This window comes from Nipponia nippon, unplaced genomic scaffold, assembly GCF_047370975.1.
Source record: "Nipponia nippon isolate SJK-2023a ecotype South Korea unplaced genomic scaffold, ASM4737097v1 scaffold_4, whole genome shotgun sequence".
Lineage (NCBI taxonomy): Eukaryota > Metazoa > Chordata > Aves > Pelecaniformes > Threskiornithidae > Nipponia > Nipponia nippon.
Window position 1 is genome coordinate 22,747,548 of NW_028262358.1, and position 18,735 is coordinate 22,766,282.

Here is an 18,735-nt window from a genome sequence, read left to right on the forward strand (position 1 = left end):
ATTACCACCGTAGTGGAAAGAGCATACTGTGATTATGGACTAATAAGAAAAACTTAGTTATTATAAGTTTCATGTCTCAATAAGAAATTCAATGCAGTTTATGATAAAACAGATAAAAACAATGAAAAAAAGACATCTGCACTGTTATTTCTATTGTGTTACCAATAAGAAATGACACGAAATACTCTTAAGAAACGCAAAGGTTTGTTAAATATGTACTGCGATTTTTATCACGTTCATCATGAAGTCAGAATTTATCAGACTGTTAAGGTAAAAACAGACAAGGAAAACATTGTTATATATATAAAAATTTTAAAATCTGAAATATAGAGAATCTTATTTTTTAAATGGAATTTCGTTTGGAAGCCCCACAGTTGCCACCTCACAGCTTTCTTTCTTCCTGTATTTTACACTGGGATCTCTTGCAACAAGCAACCAGTAGGTGGAGCAGGCAACATCACTTATCGCGTGATAAGAAGGCCATGGACTTGACTGTTGGGTTTTTTTTCATAATTAGGAAATCATGTAGGAGAAATCTCCAAACAAAAGAAGCTCATGTGTGTAAGATGTTACTTGACTAGTTATTGATACTACTGACATATATAGCAAGTTGATTAAAAGCTCAATATTTCATGACGTTTTAGAGCTCATGCTTTATTTTTCCAGACGCTATTTGGCAACTAACTTAATTTAAATCAAATAAAAATTTACTTTCTGTTTACAAGCCCACTCTTAACTCTACAAATAGGGTTATATTTGTGTTGCGTGGATACTACTGGTACTACAGAAAAAAAATATGTAGCTGTTTTTTAGTAAAGCAAAAAACTGTTTTGAAGTTGGCAGGATGCATAACATTGTACTTTCACAGAAAGACAGTCAATAATTATATTATTAATATAAATTATTAATACATATTATTAATAACAGCAAATTAACATTACTACTGTTAGTAATCATTGATTATGCAAACATCCTAACTTGTTTAACTTCCTTTTCTTTACACTTCTTTGCTAAAATACTGACATTCTTTTGTTCAAATTAACTGCTTAGTTCTGATGTGGATTAAAATGTTTGTGTAAATGTAATGTATTTCTACAAGTAGCAATTTGGATAAGTTTCTATGGTAAAATACACTCCATCAACTGTTTGCAAAAAATATAGGAAAATTTTAAAGTATACTGTAATACCATACATTTTTTATCATCCAGTGATTTCCCTGAACATCAGTTTCATAGCAATGGTACTCAATACACACACGTCCCTCCCCAGAAAGTGGGGAACTGCAGATAAAACAACCTAAATGTAGGTATGCCTATATAATACTTTGTAGGCAGATCAAACTTCTTGTTCCTGAGTTTAAAGCATGAACACACTTATTCTGCCCATATTTTGAGCTGACCAGAAGCTGTGTAACTGCATTAATTCTTGAGCTAATACACTGTGGCTCTCAACAGGGCTAATTAGTTTGGGTTCAGCCCCATGTTATAGCTCCAGATTGGCTTGGAAAGTAATCAAAGCAAGCTCACATCTGTCTAGATAAGACTATGTGTATATACCTGGTACGAGTAACAACAAATAATGCATACTAATTCAGAGTTCGATATCCATTTATTCCTCTTTTTTTTTTTTTTCCTTTATAAAGGTAACAGTTTATGGAAGAAATAAATGCTTGAATAGCAAGTTAATTCATGAAAAAGACAAAGCGTTGACTTCATCACAGGCCATGCTATTATCGACATATTAGACACCCCTGTACATTCATAACACTAGCATATTTAAGTTTTACTTTTTGAAATGTAAAATAATGCTAGCAATTAGGAATGGGCACAGCCTTATACATACATACATACATACATACATGTATGTATATATGTATATATAATCTGTGGAATAAGAAAAGCAAATCCTGCAACCAGTAAACGATTCATAGACTTTAAGGCCAGAAAGGACCACCGTATCATTTTCTACATTGTGCCATGCTATGATGTTTGATCATCTCCCTGTTTAACCTGTAACACACTTCTGAGATGGGTTTCTGGGCTTCAGCTTGTAGGGAGTGGAAAATGGAACTTGACATGCCTTTCTTTACTAAAGTTGAAGAGCAGCAACTCCTTAATTCCTTTTGATCAATAAGTAAACACCATTTTCTCACCCTTTTTGCCTGTAGTAAAACAAAGAGATTCAAAACTATAGGATATATTTGAAACAATTATTGCAAATACAGATTTTGCAATGCTGTCTATATAATCTGCCTGAACATCTACAGCCTTGATGCATGAGGTGGCTTAGCTCCATCACTGCACCTCGTTATGCATGGCAGGAAGGGGAGGAGATCGTAGCAAACTTTAGCAGATCATCTCTAGAACTCATCAGGCTTTAGTTAATACATGACTCTACAATAAGTCCAGCTCATCAACCTCCTCTTTTCATTTTCTATGCCCCCTGCTTACAAATTATATTTTTTCCTTAACTTACTCAAAAGTGTTGACTTTTGCTGCCTGGTTCTACTGAGACATGAAGGCATCTTGCTCACTAATCCAATTAACTATCCTTTGAAGACAGCAAGACAAAACTGTAGTCAGGTCAGAAGACCAGGCATATAGAGAGTAAAACGTCAGACACAGAGCATCAAACCAGTAAATTCTGCACTGAAATAATTTGCCTTGAATCTTAGCAAGATATCAAATTCTATAACTATGTGCAGTTGTGGAATACAGACTTTGATTACAATAAGTAGTTTACTTCACATATACCTTTGTTGGTTTTCAGGTTGTCTGTAGGTGTTGCATTGATTTACACTCATTCATGTTTCAAAATACTACCTACAAAAGAAGATGGGTTTTGGAGCACAGTTCTGTGATAAAGGAAAAATTCTGTGAGCTCTGAGTCCCAGTATTCACAAACTACCTCAGCAAGCAACACCAAGCATATTTTTGTTCTGCAAAACACTGGTAGCTAAATTCTAATTCTGTAAAATCAGAAACCCATATTCATCAGAATGTAATAGTTCCTGCTTGCCCTCTACCAGCAGTCCTCCAGGTGGATGGCTGAAATACAGCACTACTTGCCATTCCTTAAAATGTGTTACAGTTTGCTAAGCCAGTATCATCAGAAGTGAACTAAGTTTACTAAAATCTTTTTAGACCGTGGGTCACTCAATGGCTCTAACCAGACAATTTTTGTACTCCAGGTAAATATATAAATGTTTATGCATTTGTTTACATAAATTGTTCTGTTCAAAACAAGAATTCCCAATTTTCTACAGTTTGAAACAATATAAAAACACTGTGCAGATTATTCTTAATATTCTAAATCTAAATCTAGACAGACTATTGTGAGCTAATTTCAGTTATTAACTAGCTCCTCTGTCTAAAAGCCACTCAGAAAACTTTTAATGCTATTTTTTACTAATATTTTACTATGCTATTTTTTTTTCAAATAAAATTACTTAAATTTTATTTACAAATTGAGTTTTCATAACTGATATCCAGTGAATTAAACTATATTTCTATTTATTGGCTAGATCATAAATGATTTGTAAACAGAGGGAAAGATTAAATATTCTGTCGCTAAGTGTCATGGCATTTTTCCTGTGTTCTTTAGGATTAACTGTTCTTACACACAGATTATAATTAACAACCTATGAAAAGGAAGGACTTAGTTCACACTAGCATACCCTGATTGCATGTTAATTGCTTATTCATACGAAGAATAACCAGTCACCAAACATTTATGGACACAAAATTTTTTTTTTTTACAAAAGTTGACAAAAGGAGACTAAAAAAGGCAAACCCACAAGCTTTATCAATCATATCAATTTGGTATAAGATACATCTACTGCCATATTCACCTGTCTGTAAAGCAGCTTACATAAGAAAGCCTGCAAAAATATACCACTTTTATCAATACAAAACAAATTAATCAGTAAATATTTAAAATTTATGAGGCATTTCTATGTGAAAACAATCACGCTAAATAAGCTGATTCAGGCAGTTCTAGGAAAAGCTTTAGCTGAAAACCTGCATTTACAATCTATCCTAAAAACAAGCAGAACACAGCATCAATCCAAGCATTAGCTCAATTAAAAAAAGGAAAAAAAATGAATTCCCTTCTCAGCTTAATAACTTGTTAGTTCTTGACAAGTGCAACAACACAACAATAAGCCAGTCAAAATGAGTTTTTAAAGCGAGGTTATGCCCTTCGTGTTGTGTTATCACAGTGGCAGATCAAACTGCTGACTTGGACTCTTTCTGCCAGCAGTGCTGATGCTGCCTCTATGAAGCTGCTGTCACAGAATAGTCATGGTACCTGCTCTTGCCTATAGAAAAGCACTAAATTGAACTCGAAGTAGTGTCTTTGTGATATCTTTTCAACAAGTCATGTCCCATTCAGCCTGCTAGTTTATCTCTGTCAGGCTGGGGGCCCAAGTGGTTTGCATGAGCTGTCAGGGACAGGTATACCAACCTGCTCAGTGCTAAGGAGGTAATGCATCTTTCGGGCTTGGTATTCCTTTTCCTTTTCTTTCTTTTCTAGGTCTTTCCTTTTCTCTTCATTTTCCTTCATTTCTGCATACTCTTGGAGTTCTTTCCTGTAATATAATAAGTCTGCTAATTATATTACAACAATAAAAGACGTGCTAATGTTTTATTTTACTTTAACCCTTTTATAGCTTCACAGTGTTCTGCTATTATGTATTAGCAGTATACTGACACCACTGGAATGCAAAATTACAGTTCATTCAGTTCTACAGCAGCAGGATTCTACATGGATATAACTTTGAAGAAATAGGATTAAAATGATAAAAACTATGAACAGTATATTAGTTCACGTTGCTTACTCTCTTGAAGAATATGTCAGCCTACGTATTTTTATAGCTTGAAAAAATAGCATTCATAGATGTCCTTTTTTTGTCTTTAAGAGTCATTTTAGTTTGAATTTCTCTAAGCAGAAGTTATTACAATTTAGTGATTTTCCTTCAAATTGTTTCAAAATAAAAGTTGTTCACCTATGTTTCAGCTAGTGCCTTGCAACACTTCCTTCTGATCTGCAAACAGGGGAGACGTTATGGAATGAGAGAGGATAGTAAACACAGGATAAGAGTTGACATTCACCCCTAGATCCTTGAGCCTTTTGAAGGTTTCAGAATGAAGGTTTGAAGAACCGGATGTAAACCTTTTATGCGTGCAGTGCCCATAAGAGGAGTTTCCATAGCATTAGGCTTCTTGCACAGGTCACTTCCTACTCTGGTCTGATAGCAATGGTACAGGCTACCACAAGAACCAAGAATGTAACTGCCGCATGAGTCACTGCATGACCGAGGTCTGCAAACACATAGTGTCATCTAAATGGGTGGGTCTATGTATTCAAGAGGTCGTAGAAAATTCTTTCATGGTAAGAGAAATAAGAAACTGTACCTAATACCAGCTCTCGAAGAACGGAGAACACTCATGATTTTAACTGAATATTTAGAGGAAAACTTTAACAGAAAATGGGTGTAGATTTCCTTCTCAATGGTTTTTTTTCATAGAGCCAGGCTTCCCATAAATTATGCAAACAGTGGAGTGAATTAATGTTCTATAAGAAACAAAATTCTGTGCTATTGTGCACAGTGCACGCGTATGGAATTTTTTTGACCCAGTTAAAAAGGTTAGTTTGATTAACATTTGTTATTTTTGTTATTAAGAAATGGCTAGTTCAAATTAACCTGTGTGGCAAAGACACCAAGCATATTCAGTCAAGCATTTAGATTGTTTAAAAGTTAATTAAGTGAGTAAATGCTAGTCTTTATTTTTTTCAAGCATGTGTGTATACGATAAAATAAAAAGCAAAGAAAAATATACTATTCACATATCTGGATAATTCAAATATTCCAGCAAAACAAATTATTTAGAGAGGCCCACATTAATGGTCTCAGTTGTTTCAATGAGTACCAAATAAGACACTCTAGGACAAGGGTCAAATCCAGTCAAAATATGCACATAAATAAGTTTGCTGATATGAATAATCCCATGGGAAAGTCATATTGCTCCTGAAAGTGTTTTTAAGATTGTGACAGACTTATTCTTAATATTTTAATCACCATAATGTTAAATTAGTTCATCAAAATATGTGAAACAGCAATAATTTCTTTATAAATATGAACACTATGAAATCACATTCTTAAATACAAGTTGCAATGTAGAATTTGTATTTGTTTCATGCTATCTTTCAAGTTTTTATCAACTAAAATAAGTAAAATATTAAGTAATTAAACATGTTTTATTTCAAATGTAAAAGAAAAAATAGAATGAAAAGGAAACAAATTAAAGATTGGAAAAGATGTATAGGTCTGTTTCAATCTCTGGAAATATTTTTTGTTGCAGTTTACTGTTAAAGGCTGCTAATACAATATTTCATACAAGGTTACTTATGAAGCACACTGACGTTTAAAAATCACCATGCTATGCTTTTGCAGCAGTGTAATTTTTTTCCAACATAAGATTAAATTGCAAAATAAATGAATTACTTAGAGTGGCATGGCCCCCATTTTGCCACCCTTCTCTTGAAAATTGCTTATTAATATGAAAAAAGAAGTTGGAAAATAGCCTGTTTTACTTTATGTATAGCATTTCGGGGCCTCAAAGCCTGCAGAGCCGGACTAGCTGCACATTTTAGATTGTGTTGGCAAACGGGAACGATGACCTTTCTGACCTGCATCTCAAGGCTATTATTAATCGCTAAGTAACCTGGTAAAGCCAAACAAATTTGTTTCCATTGAAAGGATCTCTATCTGTGTCTGAGAATTTGTGCTGTACCAAACAAACCTCATTAACTGTGTCCATTTTTGACAAAGAACTAGGAGTTGGAGAGATTGGCGACCTTTCTTTGTCCTTAAGGTAAAGATTTCAGAGTCACTGCATGTAGGTACATAAGCATTTTTACTTGGAAACTCTTTGTTCTAGATCAATCAATCATAAACAAATTAATAAATAGATTATGCATATAGTATCAACTTTGTTCTTTTATTTTATGCCACTTTACCTTCAATATCAGAGTGCATGATCCATGTTTTACATATTTAATGCTATTTCTTGTTCCTTTTTGATTACAGAGTCCTCTATTCTGCTTTAGTACTGCTACCTATATCTGATGAAATGTCTCTCAACATATTACTACAGTTTATTCATGTTCTGATATACTCATGTACTTCTTCCCAACAGTGGATATGGAAGCTTTGTTATTTAGAACACAACTGGTGATGAAAACCCCCAAATAATGATAACAATATAAATTTGTTTTACAGATTTAATGATAATGGGATGCAAAATATTTCCCATTGTCATTAATCTGAATTTACCAGATTACTTTGAATGAATGATTAATAATCATTATTTGCTGAAATTAAATGAAGTCTAACATACTTGTTGAAGTTCAATGCAATTCATGATCTTTTTAGACAGTACTATCATCCAAATCATCATGATCCTTCCTGATTATCACACATCCTCATTAATGCTGTACCATAATCCATTTAAAAGTCTGAGGTTTTTTAAGCAGTTACAAATAATTTTCAACATCCTTCTGCAGCCTACACATTTTGTCAGTTGTGCTAAAATATTTCTATCATGCATTATACTGCTCTGTACAGTTGTACAGAACATGCAGACAATTCTATCTCGGGGATAATAGCTCCCAAGATGATTCTCTCCTGAGAGGCAGTAGAAAATAAGGGTTATGTGGTAGTCCAAACATTGCTTGACTGGAAAGCATAGATGCTTCAGCATAAATATAGATTTATTCTAAAGCTATTTGAGCCTGAAACTTTCATCTCTTTTACCATACTTTCAAGAATTTGAATAGGAGCAACAAAAGCAGAGAATCTAAAAGTAGTTGGATATGAATATATTATTTCACACATTAATACTAACACGTTATGCACTGTGCAGGGGGTTTCACTGTTACCATACAGAAAAATGTGTATAAGCATACGTGATACTAAAGACATAAACTTAGACTTCCAAACAGAGTTAGACTTCCAGATAGCTTACATGTAAATGTGTTTATTGAGAAGTTTCATGCTCATGACCTTCTACATGTATGCCTTCCCAGAGAAAATAAATCCAAATTCCATTAAAGTCCATTGAAAATTTGTTGAAATTAAATGATCTTTAGATTAAACCCTTACACTTACTGCCAACCTTCTTTTGCTCGTACATATCTTAGGTTCATTGAGCAATAGTAAGCAATCTATCTTTTCTTGGGACAATATGACATTATGAATACTAGCTATGATGCATGATACTCTGTGGACTCCAGACCAAATTTGCTTCAGGATGAACCTTTCATGATTCAGTGTGAAATGGGAGAATTAAATATGGGAAAATTGTTTGGTCTGTGTTTTTAAAGCTTCACCAAATTTTTGGGGAGGAAAAGAGTTCTGTAAACACAAAACATGTTTTAGGTTAATTAATAATCTTGTTCTATTTTTATAAATGATCTGTCTGTTGCATGCCTCATAGTTGGAATAGTACTGCTTACTAAACTGTTATAACTGAAAAAGTGGGTAATTTTTTTAGCACATAATCTTTTCATTATCTTAAAGGTTACCTCAGTATATTAACAGCATCTACTGCATCTTCCTACAAACCTGGCTCCCCATATAAGCTTAATCCAATCAGACTTTCTCCCACACAGATTTCTATGGAATATCTTTGTAGAGGAAATATGTGTAAGTTTTGACAAATGGGGTGTCTTATCATGATCTGAAAATTGTTCAACAAATCAGAAGAATATCAATGTTTATTAGCAAAAGTTTAGGATGCATTCTTTTGTTAAGAAAGTGAATATACTGGGTAACACAGTGTGTTTTTCTTGTCATAGGGAATGTTTTGTGTAGTTGAAAATAGGCATAGCATTATCAATGTACGTGCTCAAAGCCCACAATTAAAAATGATCTTGTGTAACAAATCTGTGAAGTAGCTATTGATTTGTTAATTATAAAATTATTTGTTTTATATAGTTTGAAAAGAAAACATTTTCATCTGACAATGTAACTTAATGTTATTCTGATACTTCATTATGCAGTAGGCAGTGGTGTTGGTTCCAGCTATGAGATGCAAATTTGGTTGACAGTGCTCCTGCTGTCTGTATAAAGGTTAAAAATACACATATAATATTGTTCCTGGCACTTTTGGAAAGGTCTTCAAGTGATGATTTCAGCAATATACAGATTTTCATAATTCTGCATAGAACTGCATCATTTTGCAAATTCACACTGACCTACATTTATTGAACTTTATCAAACTATTGCGTTCTGTTTGCATTTTCACTGGCATTCTGTGGTCCTTCCATAACATTATAATATTAACTAATGTAAAGGGCATCTGAGAAAATCAATAATTAGTATAGTTGCCTAGAGTACCCAGAAAGAGTATGAAGTTATTGGGATTTTAAACAGTTCAGACCCCAAATCATAAAATTCCTGCAACATAGGCAGCAGGCAACCTTAGCATAAAAGGAGATACCTAAATTGATTTTACCTTCCTGACTATATATCATCCTCCCTGTTCAAATAGAGAATATGGAAGTGAAAATGAAATTAGTGGGACAATACTTCTGGTATACCACTGCATGCCACTTGATTTCACATTACATTTGTGTAGGTGAGAAGGGAATATGACCTGCCATGATAATATCATTTGACTTCATCTATTATATTTGTGAAAAAATGAAATATACGTATAGACTAGCTGAGGATGTAAAAATAGTTTAGAAAGCTCTGTACTTTAAAGGCAAAGTTTTAACAGAACACAAGTACTACATACGTATGTTAGCTATGTACCATCAGACAGCTTGATCATCCTCAAACTTTTTCTGATTTTTTGAATGAACTTGTTCAGATTTACTGAGCAGAATAGAGCAGCTCTGTAATCCCCTTACTCCTCTCTACTATGATGTATACTCCTGCGTGTATCCTGACAGAATCCCTTGACCAAAATGTTTGATCTCAAGTTGCAGTGAAACAGACGCTCAAAGAGGCAGACAATTATTTGTGGTACAAGGTATCTCACTGCCTAGGAGACCTACCACAAATGGGTGTCCAAAATTCTTACTAATTTTAAATATGAATGTTTACATCAATCTATTCAACAACTTAATCATGACACTCTCTTCAAAATCTGGAGGAATGGTACTGCTCTGTCATTGCACTGCAGTGAACAGGAAACTAATATGACTCCATGGGATGAAAAAAAATAAAACAAATAAAGCTAATGTGTAGGCATGCAAAAAACACCCTATAGTTTCTATTATTATTAATTTTACAGAAAGAAATTCATAACACCTTAAAGTCCCATTATAATTTGTGCATAGTAGAACATCCCCTGCCCATCCTTCCTTAATCACATAGTGTACACTGCCAGTGGAATTAAGCGACATACCAGTTCAACTGTCAAGGTCCACAACGTGATCAATATACTACGTAGGAAATGTGATGAACACAGAAGTGAAGGGCATACAGTGAATGAATACCTTCTGCAGATCAGGAGATCAGGACACAGCATGTACCAGACGATAGGAAAGAACAGACTGATGTATCCTTCTTATCCTTCCAATTTCCACTGCTGCACAGTTACTCAAGAGTGTGCAACAGCTTTTCAAAATACTGATTGCAGAGCCAGTTTATAACTAAAAAGGGAGTATTTTCCTTAATCTATTATACAGAATCTTCTAATTAAGGTTTCAATAACAACTCATATAGAATTTTTCCTCACACCTATTTAAAACCTACTTTTTTAGTAACATATAATCTTTTCAAATTATTGCATTTTCTGGAAACATGCAAACTTATTGGTCCAAATGTTTTTCCCTTGTGTGTATAAATCCTTAAGCTGAGTTTACTTCGTACTCATTGGCAGCACAAAATGCTGTGAAGTTAAAAATAATTTTTGTAAAAGGTCTGATTTAAATGATGGTGTTTTGTTAGCTTAACTATTTTGATTTAATTAAACTGTAAAACCCACCCATTGCAGATGTGGCAGAAGAGCAAGCACAACACTGAAGTTGCTGCTGGCTGAGGAACTGGATCCAAGTATACTGGTTCAACTTTATTTACACTCAGGTCTATACTAATAATGCTAACCGTAACAGGAAAAATATTTTCACTCCACGTCTGTTTGCTATTGACCCCTTCATGGAAAATCAGCCTGACTGATTAGCTTAAACAATGAAATTAGTATTTGGGGGTAACAAAGCTGACCTGGCCAAGAATGGATAACAGAGCCCTAACACGAATTACTCTGATAGCAGTTTAGCAGCAGTGGTCATCTCTAGCACAGTGTCAGAGCTAAGCTGCTAAGAGAGCAGTCATGTTCTTAATTTTTCCAGCAACGTATAAAAGACGATGTCTAACCACAGCCAAATGCCATTGCAAGTTTTCTAGCGAATGTCAGGTGAAAGTACCTGTTATCTTTTGGTACTGCAATTCCCAGAAGACTGTGTATGCTACCACCCACTCAGTAATAACTAGAGGAAAGCACACTGCTATGTTTTGCTACAGTGAAGCGGTTCCCATTACTAGAATGAACTCATTTAAGCTGACTGTTATCTCTCTGCTGCAGTGCAGGACAATGTAGACATATCTGTATTCCTTTTACTTTAATATATGGTACTTGGCAACATTTACAATATTCAACATTATGTGATTTAGAAAGCAAACATGATGTTATAACTTCTAAAGGTCATCAGCTAAGTTGATTTTCCTTCTCGGGGTATTATGAAAGAATTTGACTGAGGTCTACTGCCTGACTCACATTTTTCACTTACTTTCATATAAAAGTCTGCATATGTTTGCAAATAAAATGGTACGCTTTTTTCACATTAAACAGGTTTTATGATGGCAAGGCAGGGAGAGCTTTTAAGTATTGACCCATTACGTATTGCAGAGCAGTGACGCCAAATCTCACAACTTCACAGTCATTGTCACGGTACCTGATGGTTTTCTCAAATTCCATATTCATGGAACAGTGTTACCACTTGAGCATCTATGATGTCATTTTTAATGAAGCATAAAACATTGTGAAAGACACAGCAAATGAGTATATTTTTTATATAGCAAATGCAATTATTTTGGGAGACATCTGATGCATTTTTAAATATTGCAGTGCTATTTGTAAGTAAATATGTGATTTCACAGTAGTAGCTAATTACCAAACTGAAATTATCAACTAGATCCCAATTTTCAGAAGTACCTCTTATTGTCTTGAAAACCCTGAAGTAATCAACACCCCAAAAACTCAGGCATTCTTTAGTATGGCATGCCAGAAATTACACTCAGAATTAAAGTCTATTCTCTGAAATTTGGGTTCTACCATATAAACCAGACTACATTTAATTACATATTTAGGCATCCAATTATTCATGCCTAGAGTACAGCCAACATTAGGTTCTGTTGTCTATACCTAAGCACATAATTTTCTGATCTGAGTACTAGATCCCTTCTTGAGTAGCTAAGCACAATGCTAGATGGTGGTGAGGCCTCCTGCCACGAAGTACAAGTAGGCTAATGAGTGCTGCATCATTTTGGGTGCCATGCAGATGAAAGATCAAATTAGTTTGTTAGATGAGGCTGTAAACATTTTGCAATCAGCTAGTTAATTGGACGAGAAAAGAATAGCCTACTTGGAGAAAAGAGGTGGAAAATGTTGCTTTTTTGAAATATTTTGCCATGTGGATTTGGTTTGAAGGCAGTAGGAACTATGAAGTTCATGGTAAAACATTGGGATTTAGCTTCACTGTCAAGGATAAACAACTTAATGGATTCATGTAATTATCCTTACAAGGTGAAGAGTCTGAAGAATTTGAAAAGGAGATAAAAATAAGTAAAAGTTTTGCCCAGCTTAAAAAAAATCATGCTCACAGTATGAAGAACTATGGCTTTTAAAGGGGGTATTCTGAGTAGCATTCATAGAGATGAAGAAGCTCTTTTATCATACTGTGATGAAAAGGTATATAAATCAATGCATAAGCTGACAATACATCAGAAGGAAAAAAAAATTATTGTTTTTTTAATTTCTTATGCACCATAACTGTGCTGAGTTCTGATGCTGATAGTATTTTAAAGGATGTTTGAAAGCCTGTCCAAAATGGTCACAAAAATTATTTTAAGCAGAGAGACAACATCTTGCAGTGACTTCTATTGTTTATGCTTAGCACAAAGAATACTAAAAGGTGGCTAGATTCGTGTACAGATTCTGGATATTAAAGGAGTTTTCAGTCTAGTAGAGGAGGGTATAACAAGAAGTAATGGTTCAAAGATAAAATGAAACTATTTCAATGGGGAAATATGGGACATACTTTGAACACCAAAGGTAATTAACTCCTGGAGTAGAATAAAAAGGGTGTTTTCTATCTTTTAATGTTCTTAAAGCAAGACTAGATTGTTAAGCCAAAGCTTAATGGGTTTTTTATAGATATTGCTAGAAATTTGTTATTGATAGATGTGATACTGGTGATAGATCTGAAGTCAGACTAGACCATCTGATTCAGAATAACAGTATTTTGAGCACCACTAGAACAAAAAAAAACCCACTTTTTTGTTATTCCTCATTACTGTTCTAGACTGTAAAAATAAAAGAGAATTAGTTTTTCCATTTTATTCTCTGAGTGAGAACTTAGGAGAACTAACTCTTCTTAGATAACAGAAGAGTCTATTTATAATGATCTAGAAAATCCAAAAATAATTAACCGAGATTATTAATTCTTTTTTTATCCCCTTTTTTTTCATTTCAGACATTTTTCTTTTAAAACAACAAAAAAAGTGATTATGAGAGACTGTATACTGCTTTGCATCTCATGCAGTTCTATAATACTTCATGGGATACTACAGGATATACCAATGTAAAGGGAAGGTCCGTAATTTTCCACCACAAAAAAATCTGAAATGTCAAAGTTCGTTCAATAAGCTTTCACATGCTCAGTCAAAAATCAGATCATGAACTTGCAAAAATGCAATGCATAGATACTACAATTCTAATAACAAAACACAGCTGTGGTGTGGCTCTTTTTAAAGGTCTTCACCACTGTAGTCTATTTCTCCCATGTAAATGGGAAATGAGAAAAGCAGTCTAGCTTCAAAAGCCTTCTATTGGGTAAGGTAGTGCCAAAGAACACCTTACTTAGTTTGGTCTTCCTTAATATTCCTGCTGTCTCTGAGGATTTTGCTAAATTGTGAGGTATACTACTTATTTAATAAGGAGTTATGAAGTACCTGAGCAGCTAATGGCAACTTTCTAGTTGCACTCAGACACAGTATCTGACATTATGATAAAAAAAAAACTTGTGTTGTTAAATCAAATGGACTGTTGTGCATTAATTATGTCTTTTGATTTTCTTTTTTTTCTTTGAAGAACTCAAAAATAAGCTCCATTCCAGCATGTTCTGGAAAAGCTGTATGTGTAAATTAAGTAGTCACTGATGTATCTGTAGATACACTCACATATGAGCTGGAATATTTGGATAGCATAAAGCAAGCTTAGTTACATAATCATCTGTATACAAATTGCTTCTACAAATAAAAGAAATATCTAATTGTATAATGTAACACATAAATTCATGCATTTAAATTTTATGCTTTATTATTAAACTGAAAATTGCACACCAAAAGGAACCATCACCTTATTTTAATAACAAAAGAACTGCTTTAAGTGAGTTGAGTAAATGGCACATAAAATTTGTCATACTTCTAATGACCTAAACAGCTGAAATGACTAGTTCTCCAAAAGGCACATGAAAAATATTTATATAATTTTTCATGAGTCTTCAAGTGGTAGAGCTCTTCCCTGATAACCTAGTATAGCCTGTATATAGATGGCCTGTCATGTCTCTACAATTAGATAAAACCAGAACTGCTATAATTTAATCAGTTACAACCTGAAAATTATATTTTGAAAATCAAGTTTATTAATATGTAATCTTTAGGTAATCATATTTATCCTCCTAATTTACACAATATTTATGATACTCTACATGTCCTTGAAATAGGGAACAGGGACACTACACTATGAAAAAGTGGCCTAGCTGCTGGAGTTCATAAATTTTGTTCAGCTTTGGATGAGTTCAAAGAATTGCCATGTAAGAAAAGCCTTACAGAGGGAATTTATCTGATTATGGCAGTAATAATTACCCAGCTGTTTATTGCAGATAGAGAAATAATTCATGTAGGCAATAGGCCGTGGTGGCAATGACACTCCGCATTTAGTAAATATGCAAACTGTTCACTTCTAATTAACCAAGCTAGAGGATGCCCTTATTAAATGTATAAACTAAAAGTGCCTTCCTGACAAGTGATGAATTGTTACATTGCACAAACTCTTGCCACAGAATTACTGGAGTGAACTTGGGGCTTAACTTCATTAAGAGATCTTGTGGGATAGTTAAATGAGGATGGACAGCATAACAAGACCTACCTGACAGTCAATGATATGTTAGAGCTTAATGAAACTGCACCTCTTCCCCTTTTCTACTTATTTTACAGTGAAGATCCTTCTTCAGACAAAATATAAGACACTGAAGTCTGTCTATATAAGACAATACAAAATGCTAAGATTAGTCGGTCTTTGTCTGCAGAAAATGTTTTATGAGATGTCAGTAATTCTAACAGACCTATTTCAAAATAAAAAATCTATCCAGACACTACAGTGCATTCAAAGCTCACGGGTATAAAACTATTGTTATTCTACAATACTATGTTGCCACACCTGTTTTATTCTACCTACACCAAAATTAAACAGCTACACCACAGACCATTTGGTCCAACGAGTGAACGCAAGGATCTCAAATTTCTTTCTGCATTCTCAGATTAAAAATTTTCCTTTGTATACAAGTGAAATAAAGCTTAATGTTTAATCTGTTACTTCTAATGGTGTACATAGTGCTATGCAAAAATACATAGCCTTTATATTTTTACAGACTACGATCTAACCAGTTACTTATGTTACTTATGTTATTCATGTTTATCTGAAAAACTTGATCTATATTACACAGGACTAGCTAAAAACATGGTAAGACTGCTTTCACCCCTTGCTCAAGAGAGACATGAATAGAATAAGGCCCATGAGGTATGTCCAGCTGAATCTGCATTGGAAATTCAGCTTACTGTGTAATCATAATGATTCCTACCTTAACCTCACTGCATTCAGAAAGTGCTTTCCTATGGAGTTAAAACAGGGTATTGCCTGCTCTATAGCTTTAACCAGTTCATTTCAATTTCATGGTCAAACTAAAAAGACAAAAAGTACATCTAAAATGTCTAGTTTTGCAAAATGCATTATTAAAAGCCTACAGGTATATAAGCATATATGTGGTATAAAAGCATATATGTAAATGAAACCATGTTAATATGCATAAAGGTAGGCAAAGAGAAGACCTAAAAATGGACTGACTTGTCAAAGAGGTGTTTTATGCTCTGAATATGTGAAGAAAGCTGGATTTATGGACAATGTGTTTAGGAAGGAACAACCATCACAGAATACATGACTGTAGAGAATATTTTAACCACATGTGAGTCTCTTTAAAATTTATTATTTTAAAGCTTTTCTATGGTCTAACTCCTACTTAAGTTAATACCAGCGTCTTAATATCGTTCAATGGAAACTAGGTCAAATCACAAAGAATCAAATAACTCATTTTCTGTATCTTACTCATCCTAACAACATCAGGTTTATAGCTATGGAAGTACTCTGAGATCCTCAGTGGGTTACAGTTCTAAGTTTCCTACAGGATCCAGCAGTTATACCTACAATCCTCTGGAAAAGGCACAGATGTCTCAAATTATGTGCCCTACCACTCAAAACTAATATTTAAATAAAAGAAAGCATATTTGGCACTTGTGGCTATTTCTATGGCTCCCAAAGAAAGCTGCCAGGATAAGTTTACATTCAGAAAATTCTAATTATGGGTAAAGAAGTTAAAAAGCATAATGTATTTCCTCTAGATATTTTTGAAGACAAGGAAAAGAAGATGGGTTGAAGATAAATTAGTTAATTAAACATCAAGTGAAAGACAACATTACAAAAATGAGTTTTTTATTGTTGCAAGAATTCCAAGGAGCTGTCTGAAAGGCTTCGGCACTAATTGAAAATAGACTACAGAATCAATTGCTTCTGCAGTCAATGAGGAGGAACATTTTAATTGAATTATAAGACAATATATACATTCTTCAAAACACTTTGACACTTGAGAGAATGGCCAGCACCTGGACTTATCTTTATCAGAAAGGAACAGACAGATGGAGGCTGAGCAAGTTCTCCTCATATTACTATGACAACAGATGATTTATTTCAAGCCCACTTCATGGAAAATAGCAATACCTCAAAAGTTTTAAGAAGCAAAGTGCTTGCCATGTTAAAAGTAAATAGACCTCAGTAATGCTCTAGTAATGAAGAATAAACTAGATACTTTTACTTTTTTCAGTACTACATGCTCAGGCATATTTGCAAAACAGCTAAACACTGGATTAGATCACCAGCAACATGTAACAGTATTGTATTTCACTGTTCATTAAGATTATAGAAAATTAGACTGCACAAAGGATTTGTGAATATACATATTGCCAAGGAAGTGATTTTTATCACTTTGCATTATCTATTTCCCTGACATTTCTTGAAGACCAAAAAGCTTTAATAATGACTGTGATACTAAATCTGCTGATAGAACAGCTAGTCGAACTTGGATGAAAGTCACACTCTTCAGGGCCACTCTCAAGGCTTTTTCACTACTAAAGCCCACAACAACGAAAAGGAGAATTTGGTGTTAATCCTCTAAGTATGTGAAATTCACAATTTATAATCATAACAGTGTTTATGTACACTATGGTGCTTGTTAAAGCTAGACTCAAGTCTTACTTCGCTACCTTTAAGTCAATGTTTATTCAATAGCCAAGAAAGCTAAACTACCTGCCTTGATTGCACAAGAACTCCAATGCCAGTACTTTGCCACTGCTTTGTTAGCTTTCTGATACTGCTATCTCACTGAGTTCTGTGCCTAGGGAAAAATTTAAATGGTGCCATTGATCAGTAAATTGAGCACTACATCCCAAAATCTTATCTCTAGTTGCACACCTGACATAGCAAAGTTGCTTTACTGTAGTTTAAAGGCCAATGTGTAGATAACCTTAGTCAAAGAACTGCAAGTTAATCACACAGTTGGGCAACTGACATCAAACATAAATTCTTCTGATATAATGGCACCAGCATGCTAATTTATGTGAAGTGATGTCCATTTGCTTATCATGGATTGGAAACTGTTTCACATAAAACAAAATTCTAATGCATCATATGGAGTTATAGTCTATGCTAATTGCTTTTGGCATATTTCCCCTTGTAACCATTTTGCCAGCTCTTAGAGAAGTTAAATGCGGCTTTAAGAATGCTTCAAAACAAGGTACTTTCCCTTAAAATTAAGTACGCTAACTTCACTGAGAAGTAATGGAATTTATTTTAATGCATGCATTTATATTGAGTGCACCCTCAGTAAGTTTGTAGATGACACCCAAGTGGGGTGGAAGTGTCAATCTGCTGGAGGGTAGGAAGGCCCTACAAAGGGACCTGGACAGGCTGGACCGATGGGCCAGGGCCAACTGCATAAGATTCAACAAGGCTCAGTGCCGGGTCCTGCACTTGGGTCACAACCACCCCATGCAATGCTACAGGCTGGGGGAGGAGTGGCTGGAGAGCTGCCTGGCGGAAAAGGACCTGGGGG

At 34.4% G+C, this 18,735-nt stretch overlaps 1 protein-coding gene across 1 annotated transcript in view; it reads right to left on the reverse strand.

Moving 5' to 3' along the window:
- The window catches only part of SPATA17 (spermatogenesis associated 17), a 93,160-nt gene that overhangs the window by 49,219 nt on the left and 25,206 nt on the right, over positions 1 to 18,735 (reverse strand). The window contains exon 6 of the mRNA XM_087776136.1: positions 4,465 to 4,588. Coding sequence (XP_087632262.1) covers positions 4,465 to 4,588 — 124 coding nt within the window. The remainder of the gene's footprint in view (positions 1 to 4,464; positions 4,589 to 18,735) is intronic.